A 24,442-nucleotide genomic window follows, 5' to 3' on the forward strand; every position below is an offset into this window, starting at 1 on the left:
TGCCCCTGCACGTTCATGACGTCTGCCAATCGTGTCAGCCTTCTCTGCCTCGACCCCTCTGGGTGGGGGTTGTTAAATGGAGGCTTGGTCATGCAACACCGCCAGCTTACGCTCCTTCCGCCGGGGCGGCTGTGTTCAGCTGTCCCCTCTGGCGCCTGTCTCGTCCGCAGTCTCCAGGCTAGGGTTAACAGCCTGTTGCCTGGTTTTTCCCCGGTGCGCTGCCTGCTTCCGTTGGTTAACCTTTTTTGTGTGCTTACGGCCATGCTGACTGCCTGTTCTGCAGGGTCAGTGTGCCAGGCGGTGTACTATTGGGGGGACGGGGCCCGCTCGGCTTACGGCCATACCGACCTGAACACGCCCGATCTCGTCCGATCTCGGAAGCTAAGCAGGTTCTGGCCTGGTTAGTACTTGGATGGGATTCCGCCTGGGAATACCAGGTGCAGTAACTGAGGGGCCTTTGTCCGAATACGCTGGCGATGTGGGGGGCGGGGCACTGCGTGCCCACCTGGTGGGGTCTTGATGCTGGCATCATGGACTTCTCCGGGCCCCCATTCCAGGGAGTCCAGTCCTTTTGGTGGGTCTGGGTCTTCCTTCGCGCTCCGCTGCTACGGCCTTGCCACGGGGTTGGGTTTGCCCTTGGCCCCGTGATTCTGGGGGCAGTAACGAGGTTGTTCCTCCGTTCGTTCCCGGGTGGCATGCGGGTTGTGCGTGTGTGTAGTCGTGGGGTCAAGCCACGGTCTGCTCACCCTGTGCGTTAAGTTGCTTGAGTGCCTCTTCGCACGGTCGGGTCCGTCGCCTTCCCGTGAAGCCTCTAATAGGGGGGATACCCTCCATTAGGGGGGGTCGGGGGGGCTCGGCCCTCCCTGTTCTGATGGTTTTGGGGGGCTGTCAGCGGGGTGTATTTGTCAGCCAAGTGGCTCCGCTTGGCCTCCCTTGTGCAGTAGTGATGCCAAGCTAAGCCACTAACGATACAGAACGATAGGTTATGACTATAACCAAGTTCTGTTAGTTAGGGGCGATGCTTGGCATCAGACGGCCGCTGCAGCCCTTGTCCTCACCTTGTGGTGAAAGCTTGGGAAGGAGGAGAGCAGGTGACCACACACCTGCTTATGAAGGTAAGCTGATGAGGGGTGTGGTCAGACTAATACTGGTATTAGAGGTACATTTGTGGTTTATTCAGTACGCGTGCACGTACGCGAGATAGTGCAGTAGTGATGCCAAGCATCGCCCCTAACTAACAGAACTTGGTTATAGTCATAACCTATCGTTAAGCAGGCTAATGAACTGACAGACAATCTCACCTATGATCTTATCGCTTCCATCGCCTCCATCTGCCCCATCCTTTTTATTCTTATCATCTCCATCTCCCCCATCACCCCCATCACCAGAGCCATCTCTCCCATCTCCCATCCCATCTCTCCCATCTCCCATCCCATCTCTCCCATCTCCCCCCATGGCATCCTTTTCAGCCTGTGCCTTTCTGGCTGCCTCTAGTGCTAGTCTTGCCAGGTCATCATCACCACCAGCTGTGCTGTCTTTACCGCTGTTAGGATCAGCTGAGTGACAATGGACAGACAGGGAAGAGTACATAAGTTATTGTGTTGAAACTGATATAACTATCATGTTTAACAGTTGTGACTTTAAGAATGCTGTAAGTGATTGAGTCTTGTGATGGATGCTGTGTTCCTTATGATATCACAATGTTACACATATTTAAATGATTGTGTTATCAATCAGGTTAGCTACATCGTTACTGTTTTCATTTTATGTCAGTGCAGACAATAGGTATTAAATAAAAGGTTTCCCACCTTCCACTGTGAGAGAGGCACTGCTGGAGGCAATGCCGGCAATGGCATAGTAGACACCCTTATCCTCCATTGCACAGTCTTTCACTCTCAACGTGTGAGTGAGTTTGTCTTCTGAGACGGTGATTTCATATTTGTCCCCTTGTTCAAGTGATGCATGCTGTGTTGACCAATTAATTCTGTTGAGTGGGGTGGACAGGACACACTGAAAGACTGCGTCCTCTCTCTCAGTGGCCTTCACATCATTAACCTTGCCAACAAACTCAACTGCTGGGACTGAGGAGGGAAAGAGTAGGCATTTTATGAAAAAAACAGAAAGAAATCAAATCAAATATTCAGCTTATCAATATTAGTAATACATTGTGATTTGCTTTTCCAGAACATGCATACTGCTTCCTCATAGAAAAAGGTGACTGTCTTACTCTGGAAGTCAGTTGCCAGAACATTTGCCTCCCCAACATCAACCTGGTAAAACCCAGCGTCATCTGGATTAAGATCTTTGATGCTGAAAATGTACTTTGTCCCATCTTGCGTGAGACTGTGCTTATCATCATATGGGACCATCATCCCATCCTTTTCAGGGTAAAAGAGATATTTGGTTTTATATAATGTGCAACCAGATTGGATTACATATGGACACTTTCTTGAATTGAGCTGCAATGGGATGTTGATTTTGTTCACATATTCTTCAATTAGGCCAAGACAGGTTGTAAATTACCATTTGGCCAGGGTGCACTCACCTTGTATAAGATAACTGCACTGTTGGGATCTTTTAGTGTCATGTCCAGCTCAAATTCAGCATTACCACCGGGTTTCACTTCTATTTGCTTCACATTTCCCACTCCCTCCACAACCTGAATGGTTAGAGTAAATAAAATTATTTAGTCCTGTACAGAGTGTTGGAAAATGAAGTCACAGTTTTATAATTTGTAAGCCCCTTCGATCATTACTAATATTTGAATATTAATCAAATAAAATATAAACGATAATTAATAACATACCTTTGCCTGCTCCTCAGCTCTCTCCTTTTTCAATTGGTTTAGTCTCTTCAGCATAAAGCGGAAGTCATGAACACCAAAATCCATACATATCTTTTCATAATCTTTCTTTGGAGCTCCCATCAGAACTTCCCAGAGTTTAGGATCGATCTCTCCCTCTTTCTTAGGTTTGACTTGTTTTTTTCTCGGGACAACAACACTGAAATAGTGATGCAATAATAGTTATTGGGTACAATGTATAGTAGCGCCACACTTCATTATAATTTTGTTTAGACATTTAATTAGAATTACGTTTTCTTGAGCATTTTTCGGAAATCGTGTGTTGGTTCCCCTTTTGCTACTGGAGGATGAGAAAACATTTAAATGAGAAAACATTCCAGTCTTGCATAGCTATATCTACAGTATATAACAACACTTTACAAAAATATGAACCTTAACACATGATCATATTGATTAAGCAAAGCCTTTACTGAATTCATACCTTGTTGGCCTGTCTTCTTGAATCCACCTGAACTGCCAACTGAACTTGAACCTGAATTTTTGATTATTAACAATGATTATTGATAGTGAAAGCTAAGATGATTAATTATTATTAATACATCTATCAGTAAATGTATCTCTCACCTCCAATAACATTCAATGTAGCAGTGCAAACAGCCGTTCCATATTCATTGGTGGCAAAACATTTGTAAGTGTCAGCTTGGTCTGCTTTTACATTTGGAATCTGATAAAAGCAATAGTGTCATATTAGATTGCATCCCATATCCAAAATATTACATTTAACCTCCTATCACCATGTAGAATGATGTGTTATAATTCACTAAAGCGAAACACATTATTGTAGGGCTGAGGAGGCAATAACATGTTTTAATCCTAATGTATCTCATCAACATTACATTTACGTAGACAATGAATGCAGGAAGACTCTGGGCTTGTCAAAGTGTATGAGCACCTTCCTCAAGTAGCGACCCAACCAGAAACCCTGTTGTCCATCGCCCTTCTATTTACAAAGGTTCCCCATGAAAATAAAGCCACATCACCACTTTGGATTCCAGTTTGTTGTAAATTCATCATCAGATATCAGAAACAGTGAATAGATTCTGTTTATATTAATCTGTCATCTTACCTCAAGAATGTGTTCCCCACATCTTTCCTCATATTTTGTCTTATACTTCTCTGTGTCTGTGACTTCGCCTTTATTGCGTGCCCATGAGACAGTTGGTGCTGGCTCCCCAGTGACCACTGCTTTGAAAATGGCGGATTTTCCTGAAAATCAAAATACAATGAAATTATACTCTTTTTTAGCTTGGATCCAGCCCCCTGAATTGCTGATGTGCATTCTGCCCTTATTACATGTTCCTCCAGTATAATGATCCACGATAATTTCTTGCAGCAATATTAAAAAGTTTAATAAAGTAGAAAATGTTTAATTAAATAGGCATTTTCAATTAATATGACAATTGCATTACAAGCTAAACGCTTATTTTTGGGCTTTCTGTATTTTTCACCCATCCCAATTTAGTCGTTATGCCAATTCCCTTCCTGGTCGTTGAGCGCATTGCCCCACTGTCAGCCTGGGGAGGGTGTAGAACTACCACATTTCACCGCTTTCACTGGGGGAACGTAACGCGTGTGGAGGTTCACACCATTTCCCCCAGATCCAATCCTTGCTGAACAGGCACCCCGACCGACCAGTAGGAGTTGCCGTTTACAACGACCAGGACACATACCCCACCTCGGGCTTCCCACCCTGCTAACACTGCCAATTGTGTTAGTAGGGACGACTGACCAAGCCGGAGGTACCTCTGACAGCTGGATTCGATCCCAGAGTCTCTGCGGTGGTAGGCGAGTGCTTAGTCCACTGCGCTACCCAGCCGCCCACACATTGTAATTTCTGCTGGAAGAATAGACCATCAAAACTGTGATATGATATCTTGGGCATATCGCCCAGCCCCAAGATTACCCCCTTGTACTGTAAGCTGTATTTGTTTTACCATGTTGAATGTTCACAGGCATTGGTTTTCTGGAGAAATCTGGAGTCGTCTTTCCTCTAGGAATCTCCTCCACACACTGAGTGATCATAACACCAGGAACTCTGGATCTTTTTTTGATAGCCACTGTTAAAAGCAAGAAGATAATACTTTGAATGGTGTATATTAAACCAAGTGAGGTTGTGAACGTACACAGTACAAGTACTGTGAAAAAGGCAAAAGGTCTGCAAGGTACAGGAAAAATACAAAACATTATAAATGTGTGTCAGGGATATTATTCACTTTGTTTTGTGTATACCTGGGCAAAGCGTTTTATTTTGAATATTCAAATATGTTGTGGGGCATGAGTTAGCTCACCAGACACTTCAACACTTTAACAAGTGTTGCAATATCAGACAAATCAAGGGCTCCTCATGCGTTTCTTCAAATATTCCAAGTATTTTTTATTTTTTTATTTATTTTGTATCTCCAACCTACCATTTCTATCCAAAATACTTGAAAAGATTATCTCCAACCAGCTCCACACCCACCTAGAGAACAACTCCCTTTTTGAACCCTTTCAATCAGGCTTCCGAAAACACCACAGCATCTGCTCTTAAAGTCACCAACGATATCCTGCTAAATTCAGATTCCGGTTTTCTCTCCATACTCATCCTCCTCGACCTCAGCGCTGCTTTTGACACCATTGATCACAACACCCTACTCTCCCGTTTAGAACATACAGTTGGCATCACAGGCTCAGCTCTCAACCTATTTCACTCCTATCTATCAGACAGACAGCAATTAACTACCATGGACAGTCATACCTCAACTTCTTTCCCTGTTACATCTGGTGTCCCCCAAGGCTCAGTCCTTGGTCCTATACTCTTCTCCCTTTATATGTTACCCCTCTGCCACATATTCAGAACACATGGTCTCCAATATCACTGCTACGCCGATGACACACAGTTATACATTCACTCCCCTCCCGACACCACTGCTGCTACTATTGCCCTCTCCTCCTGCCTCTCTGAAATAAAATCTGGATGAATCACAACCTTCTCCAACTCAATAGTACTAAAACCGAAATCCTTGTAATGGGCACACCTCACCTTCTCCGTAAAAATCCTGACTGCTCCATATCCATCAACAACCACTATATCCTCCCCTCCCCCACTGTGAAAAACTTGGGTGTTCTTTTTGACCCCAAACTATCATTCGAACCACACATCAACAACATCACCAAGACATGCTACTTTCACATCAGGAACATTTCACGCATTAGCCCACTACTGTCCCCCTCCGACACTGAAAAGCTGGTTCATGCCCTCATTTTCTCCCGTCTAGATTACTGTAATGCATTACTCATTGGCTCAAAATCAAAATCCCTCCATAAACTTCAACTAGTTCAGAACACCTCAGCCCGCATCATCACCCGATGCCCCAAATCACACCTGTCCTCTCCTCACTTCACTGGCTCCCTGTCAAGTATAGGATTGACTTTAAGATCTGTCTCCTCACTTACAAAGCCCTCCACTCCCTAGCACCTGATTACATCTACAACCTCCTTCAACACTACACTCCCTCCCGCTCACTCCGCTCATCCAACTTAGCCCTTCTGAGCACACCACACTACCGCCTTAAGTCCACAGAAAACAAATAATTCTCCTCTGCTGCTCCCCGACTCTGGAATCAACTCCCATTACACATCAAAGAAGCCCCACCCATAGAAACATTTAAAGGGGAACTATCTTATAAATGGCCTTTTTCAGTGTTTAGCATTGTTTCCTAGCTATGTGGACTTATATTAATATGATCTATGTCTCTAATTCTCATATTGGCGCATTCTTCCAATTCTCCCCTCACAATATTCACCCTCACTGAACTGAGTCATCTGAAAATGTGATGATTTGTGATGTCAGAAAGACACCGCTGCATGATAATCATCATGTCCCGCAGCGGTTTACCATTGTGGTTGGAGCCCAGGCTCAAAACGGCTTAAGATCTTGAGGTAGAAAAATGCTGTTTTTGAAGACTTGATTAGAAATACAAAACAATGAATTAAAAAAAATATATAATTACAGAGGTGTTCCATAAACTCACAGGAATTGTGTAAAAGTGCCCAAATAGTGAAAGAAATAGTAAAATAGTTCCCCTTTAAGTCCCACCTCAAAACCCACCTGTTCAATCTTGCATACCCTCACTCCTGAACTCCCAACCCCTGCATCACTTACATTTTCACATCTGTACACACCTATATTTTAGTATTATTATTTATAAAAAAAATTCTCTCTGTCTTGTCTCTAAGCTGTCTCCCTCTTTCTGTATTATCCCCGCCATGTCGTCATTGTGAAAGTCCATGTACTGTGTTTGTCCATGTACTGTGTTTGTCCATATAATGGATAATAATAATGCCATGTATGTAAAGCGCTTTGAGATGCCTAATGTAAGGCACTATATAAAATACATTTATTATTATTATTTTTAGTATTCAAAATAATATTGTTCAACTGCTGTTTTGCCAAGTATTGAAAAACACACAACATCATTAGAGTAGTAATAGTAGTGTCACCATTTTGAGGTTGCATTTTAGCCCACCTTTCACAAGAGGTCAATATTTACTTTATTTTGATCAAGTGATACAGGAAACATTGAAATTGTGACAAATATAGAATACAGACCAAAACAATTAGTCTGTCTATTCTCACTGTTATCACATTCTCACATCTAATATAGATTTTCTTATTATATTTATCTACAAAAGATACATGCGTGACAAAAGCATAGCTTTTGATGATGTTAATTTCTTACCATGTTAAACCATATATTCTTCAGAAGAGTAGCCTGAAATAGTCCCTGTTTCTCAGGATTTCATCTGTAAGATGGACATCACCCAACAGTACTTTGCTACTGGTATGGTTGACTAGTGCACCTACTGTATAGTCCCCTATACCATACCTCAAATCTTACGGTCACTGAACTTAATGAACAACTGAATGGCTTAATGCACAACTTCTCTTTTAGTCAGGGTTTTCAGTAGTCAGTTTTGCAACTGATTTTAGGGATTAGGTTTGATACAACTTGTCAAGTTGTTTACATGTTGTGCAGTATAATACAAGTCTCATTTATCCATTTGTAATCTGTTCTTTATAAACATTGGGCCTCATTCACCAATACTCTCTTATTATTTTTCTTATATTGTTTCTTAACCGTCTGTTAAGAGAACAAATAAGAAAAGCCACCGCCGCATTCATCGACCCGTTCTTAACGTCCAAATCTGTTTTTACTCGTGTATTGAATGATGAATCCCACTCATTCTAAACTGGAATACGCGTTCGGTTCTCCCGCAATTCATTTGCATACAGACACGCCCCACGGGCTCATTATAATACGAGAGGCGTGTGCAAACTTGGGTCTGCATTGCATGAGCGGATCCCTGTATTCACTGTAGCGCTGTAGCGCTTTGCGACGTATCAAAATTAGATCAGATTCAAATGTATTGTCATCATACAGCACCTATAGCTAGACTAGAATAATTGTTAGACTAGAAGTCTTTATTTGTCATGCAGTTTAACACACACACGTGAGATGGGCGACCCACAGGAACACACACACACATGCACTGAGTCGCCGATGAAATGTCTCTCTGCACTTTTCCCATCCCGTTGTCCTTCCCCCCATGGGCAGCCGGGAGCAGATAGGGCGTCAACGTGAGCAGCGCCCCGGGGACCAATCCAAGTGCTCCTGTCCGTCTTCGTCAAGGACGCCACAGCGTTAGCGATCTGTTGTGCATGTTTTTCCATTGGGTTTATCTTATCGGGGGGGAAACCCTTGCGAGCACGGGGAGAACATGCAAACTCCACACAGAAAGGCCTGGGAGATACCCCACCTGAGTACCTGGCATCATGGAAACCTGGTCCCGAAGCGGGAATCGAACCCTGGACCTTCTTGCTGTGAGGCGACAGTGTTAACCACTACACCACTGTGCCGCTATAGTGGAATAGACTGTATTAATATTCCATATTTATACCGTCTAGTTGCGCGCTTCTGGCCACCTCCCGCAGCTCGTACACACACACACACACACACACACACACACACACACACACACACACACACACACACACACACACACACACACACACACACACACACACACACACACACACACACACACACACACACACACACACACACACACACACACTGTATTGTATACAGTACGTGCACAATTTATCGTTCCAGCAAAGTAGGCTTTGTCAAGACTGAACAACTGTGTGCTTGTCAAGAGCAGTAGGTTAAGCAGCCACTCATCTGGCTCTCCAAATAGATTTAGAATCTGAATATCTCTGCATAAAAGCCTGGCTGGCAGTGCGCATAGTACAGTGCATGCTCCAAGACACTGTTCTTGATAACAATCTAGTGGTCCGCATAAACAAGAAGATTGGGAACCACTGATATAGACGATCTCTAAATATGCGTTCTATGCGTAATTGCGTATGGCCTGGGCGGCCAGAGCATCAAACTGTTCTAACAGCAATATATAATCCATTTAAGTTATAATAATAATAATAATAATTATTGAAAAGTTCTGGATTTTTAAAGTCGTATTTGGGGGCATTTGCTCTCGACCACTCTTAGAATTGGGTCTTGCCTAAGAGAAAAGCTAAAATAAGAAAACATTGCTGAATCGCAGGTAAGAACAAAATAAGAAGAAATGCTAGTTAAGAACAAAATCTGTTCTTATATCGCTTCGTGAATGAGGCCCATTGGATCGGGGGAGGCAAAGGAGACACTTCATTCTATAAGAATCAGTGTTGACTGCGGCCAAAGAGAACATTTCATGGAGATACAGTAGGGCCATGGGTGCTCATCTTGTCTGCCACGCCGACCGTTTTTTTTTTATCCACTTTTTCTCCTATTTTTCTCCCATCCCAATTTCGTGATTCCAATTCTTCCCTCCCCTGTCTTGAACGTTGCTAGACTATGTCTCCCACTGGTCGGCTGTAGTGAGGATAGAAGCCTTGCATCACGTGTCCCCTCCGGTACACAAGGAGGCAGCCTGTCGCATCTTTTCACCAGACAGCTCGAACTCTCAGTGGCGAGGAGTAACGCGCGGGAGGCTCACGCTGCCCCCGATACTTCCTGTTTCTGCTGTACAGGCGTCACCCAACCGACCTGTAGGAGTCGCTGTCCACAACGTCCAATCCCCACCCACCGGCTTTCCCACCCTCTAACACTGCCAATTGTGTTAGTATGACGGCCGGCCAAGCCGGTAGCAACGCCGAGAGCTGGGCTCGATACCAGCATCTCCTGTGTTAGTGGCGAGCGCATTGCCCACTGCGCCACTCAGCCGCACCTTTCTGACAACATTTTAAGGGATAAGTAGGATAGAACATTGCTGGATCTTGAGTCATAATATGATCTGGAACACCTAGTTAGTCAGTTTGATCTGAATTTAGTTTGATCGTTCACACACAGTTCTGGTGTGTGGCGTTGGGGAAGTGGGAGCAGAGTGTTTCTTTCAGCAAAAGAACTTCAAAGACCTATATAAACTTTTTGAAAAGGACTATAATATGGGTTAATATGTGGTTGTTATGTAGATGACAGAATCGCGTGCAACAATTTCACAATTTCATTGTGATATGAATATGATAAATATTGAATTATCACCCAACCCTAATCGCTAATTATGACAGGTGATTTGATTTGTGTTAAAGGGGACCTATTGTTTTCTTTTTCTTTTTTTTTTATCTTTTCCCCCCTCCTTTTTCCTCCGATTTTCTCCCATCCCAATGTTAGTCGTTATGCCAATTCCCAATCCCCTTCCTGGTCGCTGCGCACTTACCCCCCACAGTCAGTCTGGGAGAGTGGAGGCTATCACGTGCTTCCTCCGACACACGTCTAGCCAATCAACCGCTTCTTTTCACCTGGCAGCACGGACTCTCACTGAGAGGGTGTAACGTGTGGAAGGATCACACTACCCCCCTTAGATCCTATCCGCGCTGAGCAGGCGCCCCGACCGAACTGTAGGAGTCGCTGTTTACAACGACCCGGACCCACCCCGCCAGCTTTCCCACAGCTTTCAGCCAATTGTATTAGTGTGAACGGCCAGCCAAGCTGGTGACAACGCCTGCGCTGTGTGCTGGATTCGAACAGGCAAATCCAGCGTCTCCGGTGTTGGTGATGAACGCAATCTCCGCTACGCCACCTGACCGCTTCTAAAAAAAGGGGGACTTATTGTGAACATTGTCAAATGTTCCTGTGTTTTGCACTGTTTTTACAGAATGAGGGGTTCTCCCAACACTGAGAACATGTTAAATATGTGCATTGTGCCTTTTCTCAGTTCAGCTGTGACAAGAACCCTCCCTCTTGAAACAAGCCATTCAGAATTGCAGCCACATAGTTAATAACGTGCATGTATGTGTGTGTGTGAAGATATCATAATTAAATGTGAATGTACAAGATGGTGGTCTGTGTGTAAATACAATGCATAATCTGAGTGGTTTTTCTTTCAGCTAAAAAAAGGGACCTTGAAGACCTATGTTAACTTGTTGAAAAGGGCTCAAATATGCCCCCTTTAAGTGCCCCCACAAACCTTAATGCAATGCACACTTGCTAAGTAGAGAACTATTGACTATGTTTCTCACTAAACAATGCATACGTATTTGTCAGTAAGAAAACATCTGAATAATTTTCAATGGTGTATATACGTGGATTATGATCAGAGTACTCACAGTAATTTAATCTGCCTATTTTTTATAATATCATCACAAAATTGTATGAATACATGTGCCATCTCATAATTAGAAAATTAGATCATTGGTGTGCAAATAAATGTAGCAACTGATCAAACCCAAGTTGTAACTGAGGGGTACAATTCCCTGACTGTATTGTTAGATATGATACTTACTACCACTACCTCTTGTACTTTAGACTCTGGCCACCCAGTACTAGGTATAAATAATTATGATAAACACTCCCACCTGATGAAACGGATCCAACACAAATGTACCAAGTCGAAAGTCTGCGTTTAATAATAATACATAGCAAAAGGTATGTACAACGATCACTTAATTACATTTATGATTTGAAATAGTATGCACTTTTATGGCAAATGAGTATTCGTAGGTAGATCAATATCGAATGTCCAATCTCTGATTGCGCAGGAAGCAAATATACAACCTGGAATATTTAGGGAACAATAGCAATGATACTTGAATGATTATATAGCTGGATACACTAGGGGAAGGTTCCGACTGCTTGTAGGACAGCTGGAGGGGGGGGGTAGAGTCTGGCTGTATCCCGTCTGGCCGAGGGTATCCTGGGAGAGCCCACAGTCGTGCGACCCGGTGCCCAGCGATCCTCGATCCACAGATGAAAGCAGTTGGACTCTCTGTGGCCGGCGTCCTCCGGTCCACGATGGAGAGACGTGAGGCGACCTCGTCGTGTAGAGCGTCTTCTCACCTGTCGTCCTCTCCGGGGGGGGGGTATTTCCAACACACCGCAGTGTTGGCCTTTATCCATAGAATAATCAAAGTACTCAAAGCATAATCCAAGCCGGGGAAGGCTAGCCGTCGTCGGTAGAATAATCCAATATACAGGTCCACTCGCTCTTTGGCCTGGAGCTCCTCGGGTGCAGCTTCACGTGGGGTCAACCACCCTGGATAAGCGTCCAGCTGATGCCCGAAACGATGGGGGTGCTGATTACTATAGAACTCTTACCGCACGAGGCACTACATATGAATAGATTATTATTAGCTTAATAGAATACGTCCAACTCGACGATATAGTGCCAAATATGACTATTCAAATATTAATATACACGATGTCTCAATGCCGATACTGGGCCGAATTGGCCTTACTGCCCACACGTGGTTCGCGGGGAGGCTTTTGCGTCTGTCACTCTGTTGGAGGGTAAGGAACTGGACTAAAAGAAAGCTCTACTTTAATAGCGCAGTATATATACGCACTATGAACAAATAGTACCATTAGTGGTGCGGTAGACATATTCCTACGCGGAACTAGGACTTGTCCATACATGTTGAGCGGTACGATTGAACCTGGTCTGAGGGGTATGGCGACCTGGCACCAAGGTCTCGTCCAATGGTAGAATGGAGACTATTATGGGATGTTCAGTAGACTAGAAGGGATATTCAATGCATATTGTACAAGGAATATACAAGGGATATCAGGGGATATACAAATACAATTAAATATATATATATAAATAAATATATATATTCGGTTTAATCTGATCCTTCAGAACAGCCGCCCCCTAATTGGTCCCAACCCAATTAGTTAAGCAGAGACAGATTAACCGCACTGTCTACCACTCAAGGGTTCGCTGTAAGGGTCAGTCAACTCACAAAGTCATAGGGTCATGGTCATCATCGATTGTGTCTGGGAGTCGGGGCAGTTCTATGAGCCTCGCCACAGGACGGGTGTAAATGCGCCCCTGGACGAGTACTTCAGCTGCTCGGACCTTGCCATCGGCACCGGTGATCACTTTGCTTACGCGGCCAGCCGGCCACATAGCTCTGGGTAGTGACTGGTCAATAATCATGACGACTGTTCCTTCCGTCAAATTGTCTCTCTCTTTTACCCACTTCTGGCGGGTCTGTAGAGACGGTAGGTAGTGCAGTAGGAAACTGCTCCAAAACTTGTCGGCTAATACTTGGCTGTACCTCCACATTCGTCGGCCGTTCGCTTCTTCAGGCCGGTACATTGTCTGGGGTAACGCGGGATCTAGCCGCCCCATCAGGAGGGTGTTGGGGGTGACTGGGTCGACATCTGCTACATCACTGGAGACGTAACCGAGGGGCTTTGAGTTCAATACTCCCTCAATCTCCGTGAGGACTGTCATTAGGACTTCTTCCGCCACAGTCTGGGCCCCAAGTACTGCGTACAGGGCTGTCTTTATAGAACGTACTTCTCGTTCCCAAGTTCCACCGAAGTGGGGTGCGTTTGGGGGGTTGAATTGGAAGTCAATCTGGGCCGGAGCGAGGTGGGTCTTAAGTTCTGGGCCCATAGCTTGGAAGCTCTCCCTCAGCTCTCTTTCTCCGCCTTTGAAGTTTGTCCCGTGATCGGACAATAATGTAGACGGTTTTCCTTTCCGTGATGTGAATCTTCGGAAGGCCATAAGGAATGAGTCTGCGCTCATGGTCGGAAGGAGCTCGATATGTATCGCTCTGGTGGTCATGCATTTGAATACAATACCCCACCGCTTCTCGGTGCCTCTTCCTTTCTTTATGTGCAGCGGGCCAAAACAGTCCATGCCTGTTGAGTGGAATGGCTTGTCGCCGAGTCGGAGGCGACATGGAGGTAGGTCAGCCATCCGTGGTATGCTGGGCTGCGCGCGCCACTTTCGGCAGTCTAGACAGGTTCGCTGGAAGCGTCGCACCGCCTCTCTTCCTTGAAGTATCCAGTAACGACGTCTGATTTCCGCGAAGACTCTCTCTGCTCCTGCGTGGTGTACATCCTCGTTGTATTTCTTTATAATCAGCTCTGTGACCTTGTGTCGGCTGTTCAATACGATCGGGTACTTAATGTCATCCGGTAAATTGGGGGCTCTCCGCAGGCGACCACCCACTCTGATGAGGGTATGTGTGTCACTCTCGGGGGCCAGATGAATCAATCTGCTGTCTGATGGGACGGGCTTTCCTCCCTGTAGACAGTCTAGTTCATCGGGGAACGAGTCTCTCTGGGCTCGTTGCAGTAGAAGCAGTTCTGCTTCCTCGTAGTCAGCTGCTGACATATCAGCGGGGGACTTAATTTCTGGGTGGTGCCGCAGGAATGTCCGTTGCTGCGCACTCTCTATGGTAATGCAATCGTCTATGTTGGGGTCTGCGGAGACAACAGTGCTCAATCCACAGAACATGGGTTTCTTATTCTCAGCCTCCTCGTCACTTGCTTCCCTCGGGGTGGGCGTGGGCCAATCTCCTTCCGGGAGCTTGAGGAATGCTGGTCCGTCACTGTAGATGTTATGACGGGTTAAGTCATCTAGGGACATTCCCCGGGTGATGACGTCAGCTGGGTTGTGTTTTGTATCAACATAGCGCCAGTTTGCTTCTCCGGTTAACTCTCCGGTTAACTCTTGAATCTCAGTGACTCTGACTCCCACGAAGACTTTGTATTTGCATGAATCCGATTTGATCCAGGCGAGTACTGTCGTGGAATCTGACCACAGGATTGTTCTATGCACCGGAATGGTGAGCTCACGTTGGATGAGCGTGGCTAGATGCGCTCCTGCGAGGGCTGCGCAGAGCTCTAGACGTGGGATAGACTGTTGCTTGCGTGGGGCTATTCTCGAGCGGGCGAGGATGAATGCTGTGTAGATCTCTCCCCCCTCTTCTTGGGCCCGCAAGTAGGCTACTGATCCGTAGGCGACCTCGGAGGCGTCACTGAAGACGTGTAAATCCATTTTACATGTCTCTGGCCTCACCGTGGGTGGGAAGTAGCTTCGGCGTATATTAACGCCTGGGAGTGAGTGGAGTTCCATCTCCCACTCTCTCCAGGTGGATGCAAGGTGTGCGGGAATGGGGTCGTCCCAGCCCTGGTCCTTGTCCCACAATGCTCGTACAATCATCTTTGCCCTGGTGGTGTACGGTAGTATACATCCTAACGGGTCATATTGTCGGGCGAGTGTTCTGTACACACTCCGTCTGGTGGTCGGTATTGCCGTCGACCTTCCCTGCTCCGTGGTCAGGGGTTTGTGTCTATAGTGGAGCGAATCTGTTTTGAAGCGCCACACTAGTCCTAGTGTCATCTCTTGGGCTTCTCCTGGGATTGTGGCCATCCAGGTCTCGCTGCTCGCTGCCTTGTCCTCGGAGGAGAGGCTGCGCAGTACGTGCGGATCGCTGCTGGCCCACTGCCTGAGATCAAAGCCGCCTTTGATCAGAGAGGCGCGGAGTTTAAGTAGGAGAGCCTCGGCTTCTTCCTGGGTCGAGACGCTTTGTAGACAGTTATCTACGTAGAAGCTGTTCTTCACACTGTGTCGGACCTCTTCGTCCGCTGCTGGGTCCTCTGCGACATGTCTCTGTAGTGCAAATGTAGCACAGCATGGGCTGCATGTAGTTCCGAAAGGGAGGACTTCCCATTGGTAGATGGCTGGGTGCTCATCTCCTGGCCTCTCTCTCCATAGGAACCGCAACAGGGGCTTGTCCTCCTCTACTAATCTCACCTGCAGGAACATCCCTTTGATATCCCCGCTGATAGCCACCTTGTCCTGGCGGAAGCGGAGTAGTACGCCTAGTAGGGAGGGGCCGAGTGTAGGACCGGGCAATAGCTCTTTATTCAGATTTTGGGATCCGATCTGGTAGCTGCAGTTAAACACGATGCGGTCTTTGCCGTTGTGATGAACCTTGTGGTGGGGCACGTACCACGATTCAGTCGTCTGGTCGGCCTCTTTAATGTCAATCTTTGTGACGTGTCCCGCTGTGATGAGCTTCTCAATCTCAGCGCGGTATACGCTTTCTTGGGCGGGGTCCTTGGCTAAGCGCCGCTCTGTGTTTAGTAGGTACCGCTCTGTGGCGTCTTTCTTTGCGTGAAAGGTAGGCATCCCTTCCCGCCGCAGGAGTGGCGTGGCGTATCTCAACACGCCGCTGACTGGGACTCTCTTTGTTCCCGTCTCGAGGAGGTTAATGGCGTAGATGTCGTCTTTAGAGCGAATGTCTTTCTTTTCGTTCTTAAAGGGCATTTGTTCTAAGGTCCATAGCCTCTCTACATGCTGCAGGAGTGCGGTGTCTCCCTCTGTGACTCGGGAGTGGAGACAGCTGGTGGCTGTGGTTCGGTTGAGAGATTTGGCGAGTGGGCCTTGGAGAGTCCATCCTAGGCGGGTCTCGACTGCTGCAGGACAGCCTCTGGGTCCGGTATGAACCCGGTCTATCGGGACAATGAGGTCTGCATGGTCGGAGCCTATCAACAGTGTCGGGGTAGCACCGTCTATGAGTGGGATCGGTAGCTTGCGTAGATGTACATATTTCTCCATCAGCTTGGCTACGGGGTATGTGTACCGCGAGAGTCCTATTTCTTGGCTGGTGAAAGTGTCTGTAATCCTGTACCGTCGCTCGGGCTGGCCGCTTGCTGCGATAGAGAATGAGACATTCTCGCCCTTTATCGTTTTCAAATCTCTTCTTATTGTCCGAATTGTCATTTGGTTTTCGCTCCCCCGCAGCCCTAGCTGGGCCGCAGCGGACGCGAGCAGAAGGGTCTTCTCTGACCCGTCATCAAGGACGGCGTAAGTGTCCATGACTTTATTCTGGTAGCTCAATGTCACACGGACTACCTTTAAGAGCACTCTGGCTCCGCTGCTGCTGGCGGGGTCGATGTACATGACGCTTGCTTTGCTGCTTGATGGTGCGGGTGGAGGCCGCCGTCTGTTACTGTCGTGGAGTATGTCCAGATGGGCTCCATCGCACCGACTGCACCTTTTCTTTAAGCGGCATTCGGCTGCCATGTGTGATCGCGCACAGCGAAAACAGCGTCTGTTGGACTTTATCCATTGACTCGCTTCCTCCGCATTCATCTTGGGGAATGAGTCATATTGTGACAGCCAGTGTTCTTTCTCACAGTAGGGGCACACTATCTTCCACTTCTCCTTTCTTGAGGGGGTACTGTGGCTCCTACTGCTTGGCACTGACTCCGATTGGTGCATGACAGTCACCGATCTTCTTCCATCATTTAGTCTCCTGGTTCCTTCTCTGGAGCCAGGGGTGCTCCGTCCGAATGTATCTAGCCGTAAGCTGCTGACTTCTCTCGCCAGGAAGTCGGCTAAATCGAGGAGGTTCGGTTCGGGGCCATTAGGGTCTCGGTGGTCTCTCTGCCGCCTAAAGCGCTCCTGTCGGGCGGGCGGTAGCTTCTCCAAGATCCTCTCTACATTTGAGTTGGCGTATAGTTCATGCCTACCCTTTTCCCTCTGCGCTCCCAGCATCCCTACTAGGGACTGCACTCTGATGGACAGGTCGTCCAGTGCTCGATTGTCTGTTGCTGGGGGTAGGCGGTCGATGTGCCTGATCTCCTGGATCACGTAATCCCATATACGTCCATATCTCTGGTCCAACGCTACCAGCGCTGCGGTGTATGGGGTCGTGGAAGTGGCGTAGGCGAGCGCTATGTTGTGCGCGGGGGGTACCTTTAAATGCTTCAGTAGTATCGCGTATTTATGGCGTTCATCAATGACATCCACCAACATTGTCTCCAGACACATGCGGAGCTCCGTATACTGGGCCCGGTTCTCCTGGGTCTGGTACCATAGGTGTGCCAATGTATGACGCGGATTGTTGATACATCGGCGAGCGTTGGGGGAGAGGCCTCCTAGGCGAGTCTCCTCCTGCTCCTTGGCGTGGGCTGGTACCGGCTGTGTACCATGGCCCGCTGGTCCAGGTGCTGTTCCTCGGTGCAGGTCGTGCGTCGTGCTCACCCGTGAATAGCGTCGGGGGTCTGTAGCGCAGCTCCGCGGGGGTATAGCCTGGGCTGTACTGGACCTCTTGGTCCGGTAGAGTACTGTGCTGTCGTCGGGCGTGGTTCTCCTCCTCTTCCTCTTCGTCTTCCGTTAGGTCATCCAGGGCTTGTAGTCTCTGATTTAGCCTCTCCGCAGTGTATGCTGCTCCTTCCCGGTGGCTGGGTCTCGCTTGGACCTGTTGGGGAAGGGGGTCTGCGGGGGGTATAAACCTCGTCTGTTGGTCAAGTTCAGGGTCGCTTACTCGGCTAGGGGATGCCGCCCTGGAGTGATGTCTAGACGAGTTCCTGGAGCCTCTGGTGGAGGGAGGGGGTGTTGTCCTTCTGATCAGCTGTTCTATTAGTTGCGCTTGTGCTCTGTCGCGCTCGGCTTCGCGCTTGGTGAGATCCGATTCTCTCTGGGCACCGGTGGCGGCGCGCTGGGCGTCGGCCCGGTCTCTTGCCACATTCTCTTCCATCTGAATGCGTCTTATTTCCAGGCGTATGTGCTCTTCTTCGCTCCGTTGCTGTATCTGCAATCGATCGCGTTCACCCTGGAGTCTATCGCGTTCAGTAGAGGCTTTCAGGCTGACGAGGAATGCCTGCTGTAGTGTCCTCTCTGCCTCGCTGGGAGAAGACGGTTGTATAGGGGAGCCGTCCCTTGGGGTACTCCGTGCGGAGTCTTGGAGCTCTATCTCCACGGTGCTCTCCTCATCTTCTTCCGTGCCGAGTTCTCTCTCGGTAGTGTTGTCTTCCTCCCGGGACTCGTCGGGGACTACTTCTTCGGTATTGGCGGGGTGTAAAGTCATGTCTGGTTCCCCCTGGTCCCCACCGTGAGCTGGGTCAGTTACGTTAGAACCCATAGGGGCCTCTATGGTCGGGGTAGCCTGGTCGTTAGGGTTAGACATAATTTTACTTTCTAGTTTTACCGCGTTTACTGTTGGTAGAAGACTAGGTTGTTGACTGACAGCGTAAGCCTCTAGGTACTGGGGGAGCTGTCGTTTGCGCCGCGGGCGTTGTTGGTTAGGAGGATCGTTTCGTGGAGTGTTCATCATAGGCCATTTTAATATTAATAACACTATATTAATATTACACTGATTACCCTCCGGCTCGAAGGACCAATTGTAACTGAGGGGTACAATTCCCTGACTGTATTGTTAGATATGATACTTACTACCACTACCTCTTGTACTTTAGACTCTGGCCACCCAGTACTAGGTATAAATAATTATGATAAACACTCCCACCTGATGAAACGGATCCAACACAAATGTACCAAGTCGAAAGTCTGCGTTTAATAATAATACATAGCAAAAGGTATGTACAACGATCACTTAATTACATTTATGATTTGAAATAGTATGCACTTTTATGGCAAATGAGTATTCGTAGGTAGATCAATATCGAATGTCCAATCTCTGATTGCGCAGGAAGCAAATATACAACCTGGAATATTTAGGGAACAATAGCAATGATACTTGAATGATTATATAGCTGGATACACTAGGGGAAGGTTCCGACTGCTTGTAGGACAGCTGGAGGGGGGGGGGTAGAGTCTGGCTGTATCCCGTCTGGCCGAGGGTATCCTGGGAGAGCCCACAGTCGTGCGACCCGGTGCCCAGCGATCCTCGATCACGCGATCTCCGGTCCACGATGGAGAGACGTGAGGCGACCTCGTCGTGTAGAGCGTCTTCTCACCTGTCGTCCTCTCCGGGGGGGGGGGGGTATTTCCAACACACCGCAGTGTTGGCCTTTATCCATAGAATAATCAAAGTACTCAAAGCATAATCCAAGCCGGGGAAGGCTAGCCGTCGTCGGTAGAATAATCCAATATACAGGTCCACTCGCTCTTTGGCCTGGAGCTCCTCGGGTGCAGCTTCACGTGGGGTCAACCACCCTGGATAAGCGTCCAGCTGATGCCCGAAACGATGGGGGTGCTGATTACTATAGAACTCTTACCGCACGAGGCACTACATATGAATAGACTATTATTAGCTTAATAGAATACGTCCAACTCGACGATATAGTGCCAAATATGACTATTCAAATATTAATATACACGATGTCTCAATGCCGATACTGGGCCGAATTGGCCTTACTGCCCACACGTGGTTCGCGGGGAGGCTTTTGCGTCTGTCACTCTGTTGGAGGGTAAGGAACTGGACTAAAAGAAAGCTCTACTTTAATAGCGCAGTATATATACGCACTATGAACAAATAGTACCATTAGTGGTGCGGTAGACATATTCCTACGCGGAACTAGGACTTGTCCATACATGTTGAGCGGTACGATTGAACCTGGTCTGAGGGGTATGGCGACCTGGCACCAAGGTCTCGTCCAATGGTAGAATGGAGACTATTATGGGATGTTCAGTAGACTAGAAGGGATATTCAATGCATATTGTACAAGGAATATACAAGGGATATCAGGGGATATACAAATACAATTAAATATATATATATAAATAAATATATATATTCGGTTTAATCTGATCCTTCAGAACACAAGTGATTAATACTTGAGAGAAACATTGTATGTGCTGATATTAGTATTTTGTTAACCATGGTTATGGGGGGAAAAAGTGTTGGTATTTTTTAACTACATTATATGTAAATAAATGATATTTAGCAGCTGCCAAGTTAGGGGGTTATCTTTTTGATTAATTCCACAACTAATTTTGTCATATAAGCGATCACCCGAGTACAGTAGAATCACCACCTGAGACCATAAGGCCAATTATATAAGAACATTGGGTCTCATTCCCGAAAATTTTTCAAAGATATATTCTGGAAGATTTATCTTGGAATCACTGAGACATAATCTATGACAAGTACACTCTGAGTCCTGAACGTGCTGGAGATATGTCTTAAGTGGCTGAAACGGTCGCAGAAATTATATGATCTGATATCTGCTTGGAGAATGGCATTCTGTTGTAAACTCCAAAGCGCGTTCCCGTTCAGGTCATTTGCATACAAACTACGCCCCCGACAGTCCTTATAAAGCAACTGGTGACGCAGCTGTGTGAAATGGAATGGTGGAAGTGCTTTGAGAGCCGCATGATTACGAAACCTAGCGTCAGTCAGAGAGCGTCTCCGAGAAATGCGGCTAGGTTTCATAATCACGCCTGCGCCCATCAACCCCCTCCAATGTACAGTAAATGACCAAGTATGGTTTTGTCAATATTCCAATGTACAGTTTTGCTTGTACAGTGTAAGTCTACCACCCCTCCTACCCAACCTCCTCCAACATTTTCTACATCAAATGTACTCTCTTTTCTGGACTCTTTTTGTATCACAAACAGTACTGTATTTGCAAATCTGGTATGTCATAAATGTATAGATGTAGCAGTACTGTCTATCTGTGTCGTGTGTGTCATGTTATGATGAATTGAAAATGGGGGACCCTGATGTAAACAAGACGAAATTCTTTCTCTGGTCTGCATCCCCTTATGTAATTGAGCTGTACTGTACTGTACCCATTCTGCAATCTGTTAATAAAGTTTTCAATCAATCAATCAATCAATCAAACAAAGGTCTGTCCCATTGTATACCAATCAATGGGATACATTGCATGTTGACCTGCATTCTTTCAAATGTATATAATTAATCATTAAAACAGATGTGTAACAAATAAGAAATGCAAATTCCACAGAAGGCATTAAATTATTATTATTTTCAATAATTTCACAATAATTGCATAATTGTGCTTGAATATCTGAGTAATTAAAGTAATTATACATTTGTCCAAAATAGCTGGTTCAGATATGGTTAATCCAGCTGCCCTGTGATCAGATGAATCCATATTATTTATTTTTCCGACATCAAATGCGTAATTTCTTATCGTACAAATATTGTCATATTTATTTTAATTATGATCAAGTAATTAATTCCAAGGAGGCCTGTAGCGTTAACATGACGGAATCACTATGAGAACACAGTCTGTCAAGTTATAATAACATTTTAAATTAGTCAATCAATCATGAGATTTGATCGTGGGCTGAGAGCATATTTAAGTGTGCTCCTCAGCACTCTTAGATCTGCTCTCAAATAAGATCTCAGGAAAATTTGAGGACTCCCACTCCCAGCCCTAATATGTCTTAAATAGGCCGAAATCTGGCTAAGACTAAATATTTTGTCGTAACTTCGTTCGAGAATGAGACCCATTGATCTTTCTCAGATACACCAATCTTTGTCAGAGGGTTTTTCCCATCCAGAGGTAATTAATGACTAAACACGGTAAATGCAGTGATACTGAAGATCACAGAAGAAAACATGCGGTTTGGTTGGAATGTTAAGTAAGAATGTTGTCCAACCGCATCCCCACATTATCACTCCTACCTTTACCCGCAGGCACCTCGTCATCATCTGGTTGCATAAAATTATGAAAGAAGGCAGCAACTCACAAAAAAACACCATACACACCATTTGACAGGAAAAGCACAGACATTTCTATTACTGTATGCCGTTTACTATATATGACTTAATTCACATGAGAGATTGCAATACACACAAATCAAAGTGAAACCCTGAACAGAAATATCTACCCCTCATCTGTCTATTTATTCTCTAAAGATAATTTCCTATAGCAATTATCTATACAATTGAATACATACATCAGACACTGACAGAAAAAACCCACATTTCAAGAATTCCTGAAATGACATAAGACAATCTGCCAAAAAAGATGATTGAGCTTCAATCACCTGCTTGCTTCTGCATACCAATCAATCCTGGAAGAGTAGTCTTGACATTGATAGAACACATGACAGCTAGAGTAAAGGAATGTGTTGGCATAGAAAGACGATATCTCTTGGAGTAGGAGTTCTCCTTAGCCCCCATAATTGGGCCCTCTGAAATTAGTGTAAACCTGAAGACAGATGCCTTTCACACACTCGACTACTGTACATAATACTCCTCACTCAGGTAGTATGTAGGTTCAATTTAAAATGTTACATTTGCTGGCCTGCATACAGTAGCTATGTCCATAATAATAATGTCCATGTAATTTCTCAATTTGAAACAACTTTGGTCCAGAAAATAGCTGATGTTTATTTTGAAGAGGATGCTTGGATAAGGTTACGAGTCTGTGTTTTATACGTACAGGAGAAACACATTATTATCTTCTTTAGTTATATTCCACCATGAACATTACTTAGTTTTTATGGACATGAGAGGTGGGGGAAACACTGATGGCTGCTAATACATGGAGGTCAAGGATCTACTCTAAGGAACGTTTTCAGACTTTATGGTGGATGTGTAAAGAAGATGCTTACAAGAAAAACAGTGCTATTGTTTTTCCACATTTATTTACTTATATTCTCAAACCTTTCATTATTAGGTTGATGAAGTTTCACATAATTTGTCAAAATAACCACTTAGATGATTATGAAAATATAATGATTTAGTGGTTAAGTTTGCCTTACCATTAAAAGGAAAATACTGCCATTATAAAGTATTTGCCTCATCTGATAGAAGCCTATTAGCTTACAAAGACACCTGCTTCAGTTTGTTTATTTAGCAGTAGTATCGGCTATACTACTATTACTACTAATACTAATCGTTGCAAGGTAAACACATTTTTGTGTTTACCATTGACAGTAAACTTCAAAAGTACTTCAAAATCCATCGAAAACAATATGAATAAATTGCATGCATCTTGGGAGCATTAATAATTGGGAGCAATGTTTGTCGACACAATGGGCGGAACTTAAGTTGTTTGGGATTGATAGAAACTATTTGTTAGCTATACTGGAGATGGACAAAACACTTGGTAATGCTAATATTTAATATATTTGCTAATATATTATATTCAGGCTGCATTCGAAAGGACATGATCTGGGGATATTTCTGAAACTTACCTTGCCCTTTTGGGGCCTGTTTTGGATCTGGTTGCATTGTAGCGTCTTCAATTACAGGCCAAATAAGATAATTCTGTATTGCTTTGCAACTGAAACACAAATGTATTGACAGTATAATAGATGTATTGTGAACATACAACAGTCAAGTTTACTGTAATTGACAGTTGACATTGCCTTCCATTGAAATGACATTGCAAATCTTAAAATGTTTCATGTGATTTTTGTGATGCATGTTACATGTCAGAAGTCCATGTACTGTAGATGATGGGGAAAAGGAAGTTGTTACACCCCCCCCCCCCCATTTTTATGATCAATTAAAAAAAATGAAATTGCAAAATTGATTCAAAGAGATGCTTGGCCTACAAGTGGGAGATG

At 45.5% G+C, this 24,442-nt stretch overlaps 1 protein-coding gene across 1 annotated transcript in view; it reads right to left on the bottom strand.

Moving 5' to 3' along the window:
- LOC311229623 (immunoglobulin-like and fibronectin type III domain-containing protein 1) overlaps positions 1–24,104 on the bottom strand; it is a gene marked incomplete at both ends in the record, with an annotated part of 89,754 nt that extends 65,650 nt beyond the window's left edge. Inside the window, 6 exons of the mRNA XM_084315699.1 lie at positions 1,302–1,556; positions 1,809–2,081; positions 3,428–3,527; positions 3,930–4,069; positions 4,798–4,920; positions 24,068–24,104. Coding sequence (XP_084171825.1) covers positions 1,302–1,556; positions 1,809–2,081; positions 3,428–3,527; positions 3,930–4,069; positions 4,798–4,920; positions 24,068–24,104 — 928 coding nt within the window. The remainder of the gene's footprint in view (positions 1–1,301; positions 1,557–1,808; positions 2,082–3,427; positions 3,528–3,929; positions 4,070–4,797; positions 4,921–24,067) is intronic.
- Positions 24,105–24,442: the final 338 nt, after the last annotated feature.

The sequence above is a fragment of the Notolepis coatsorum genome (assembly GCF_963971535.1).
Source record: "Notolepis coatsorum genome assembly, chromosome: 6".
NCBI lineage: Eukaryota > Metazoa > Chordata > Actinopteri > Aulopiformes > Paralepididae > Notolepis > Notolepis coatsorum.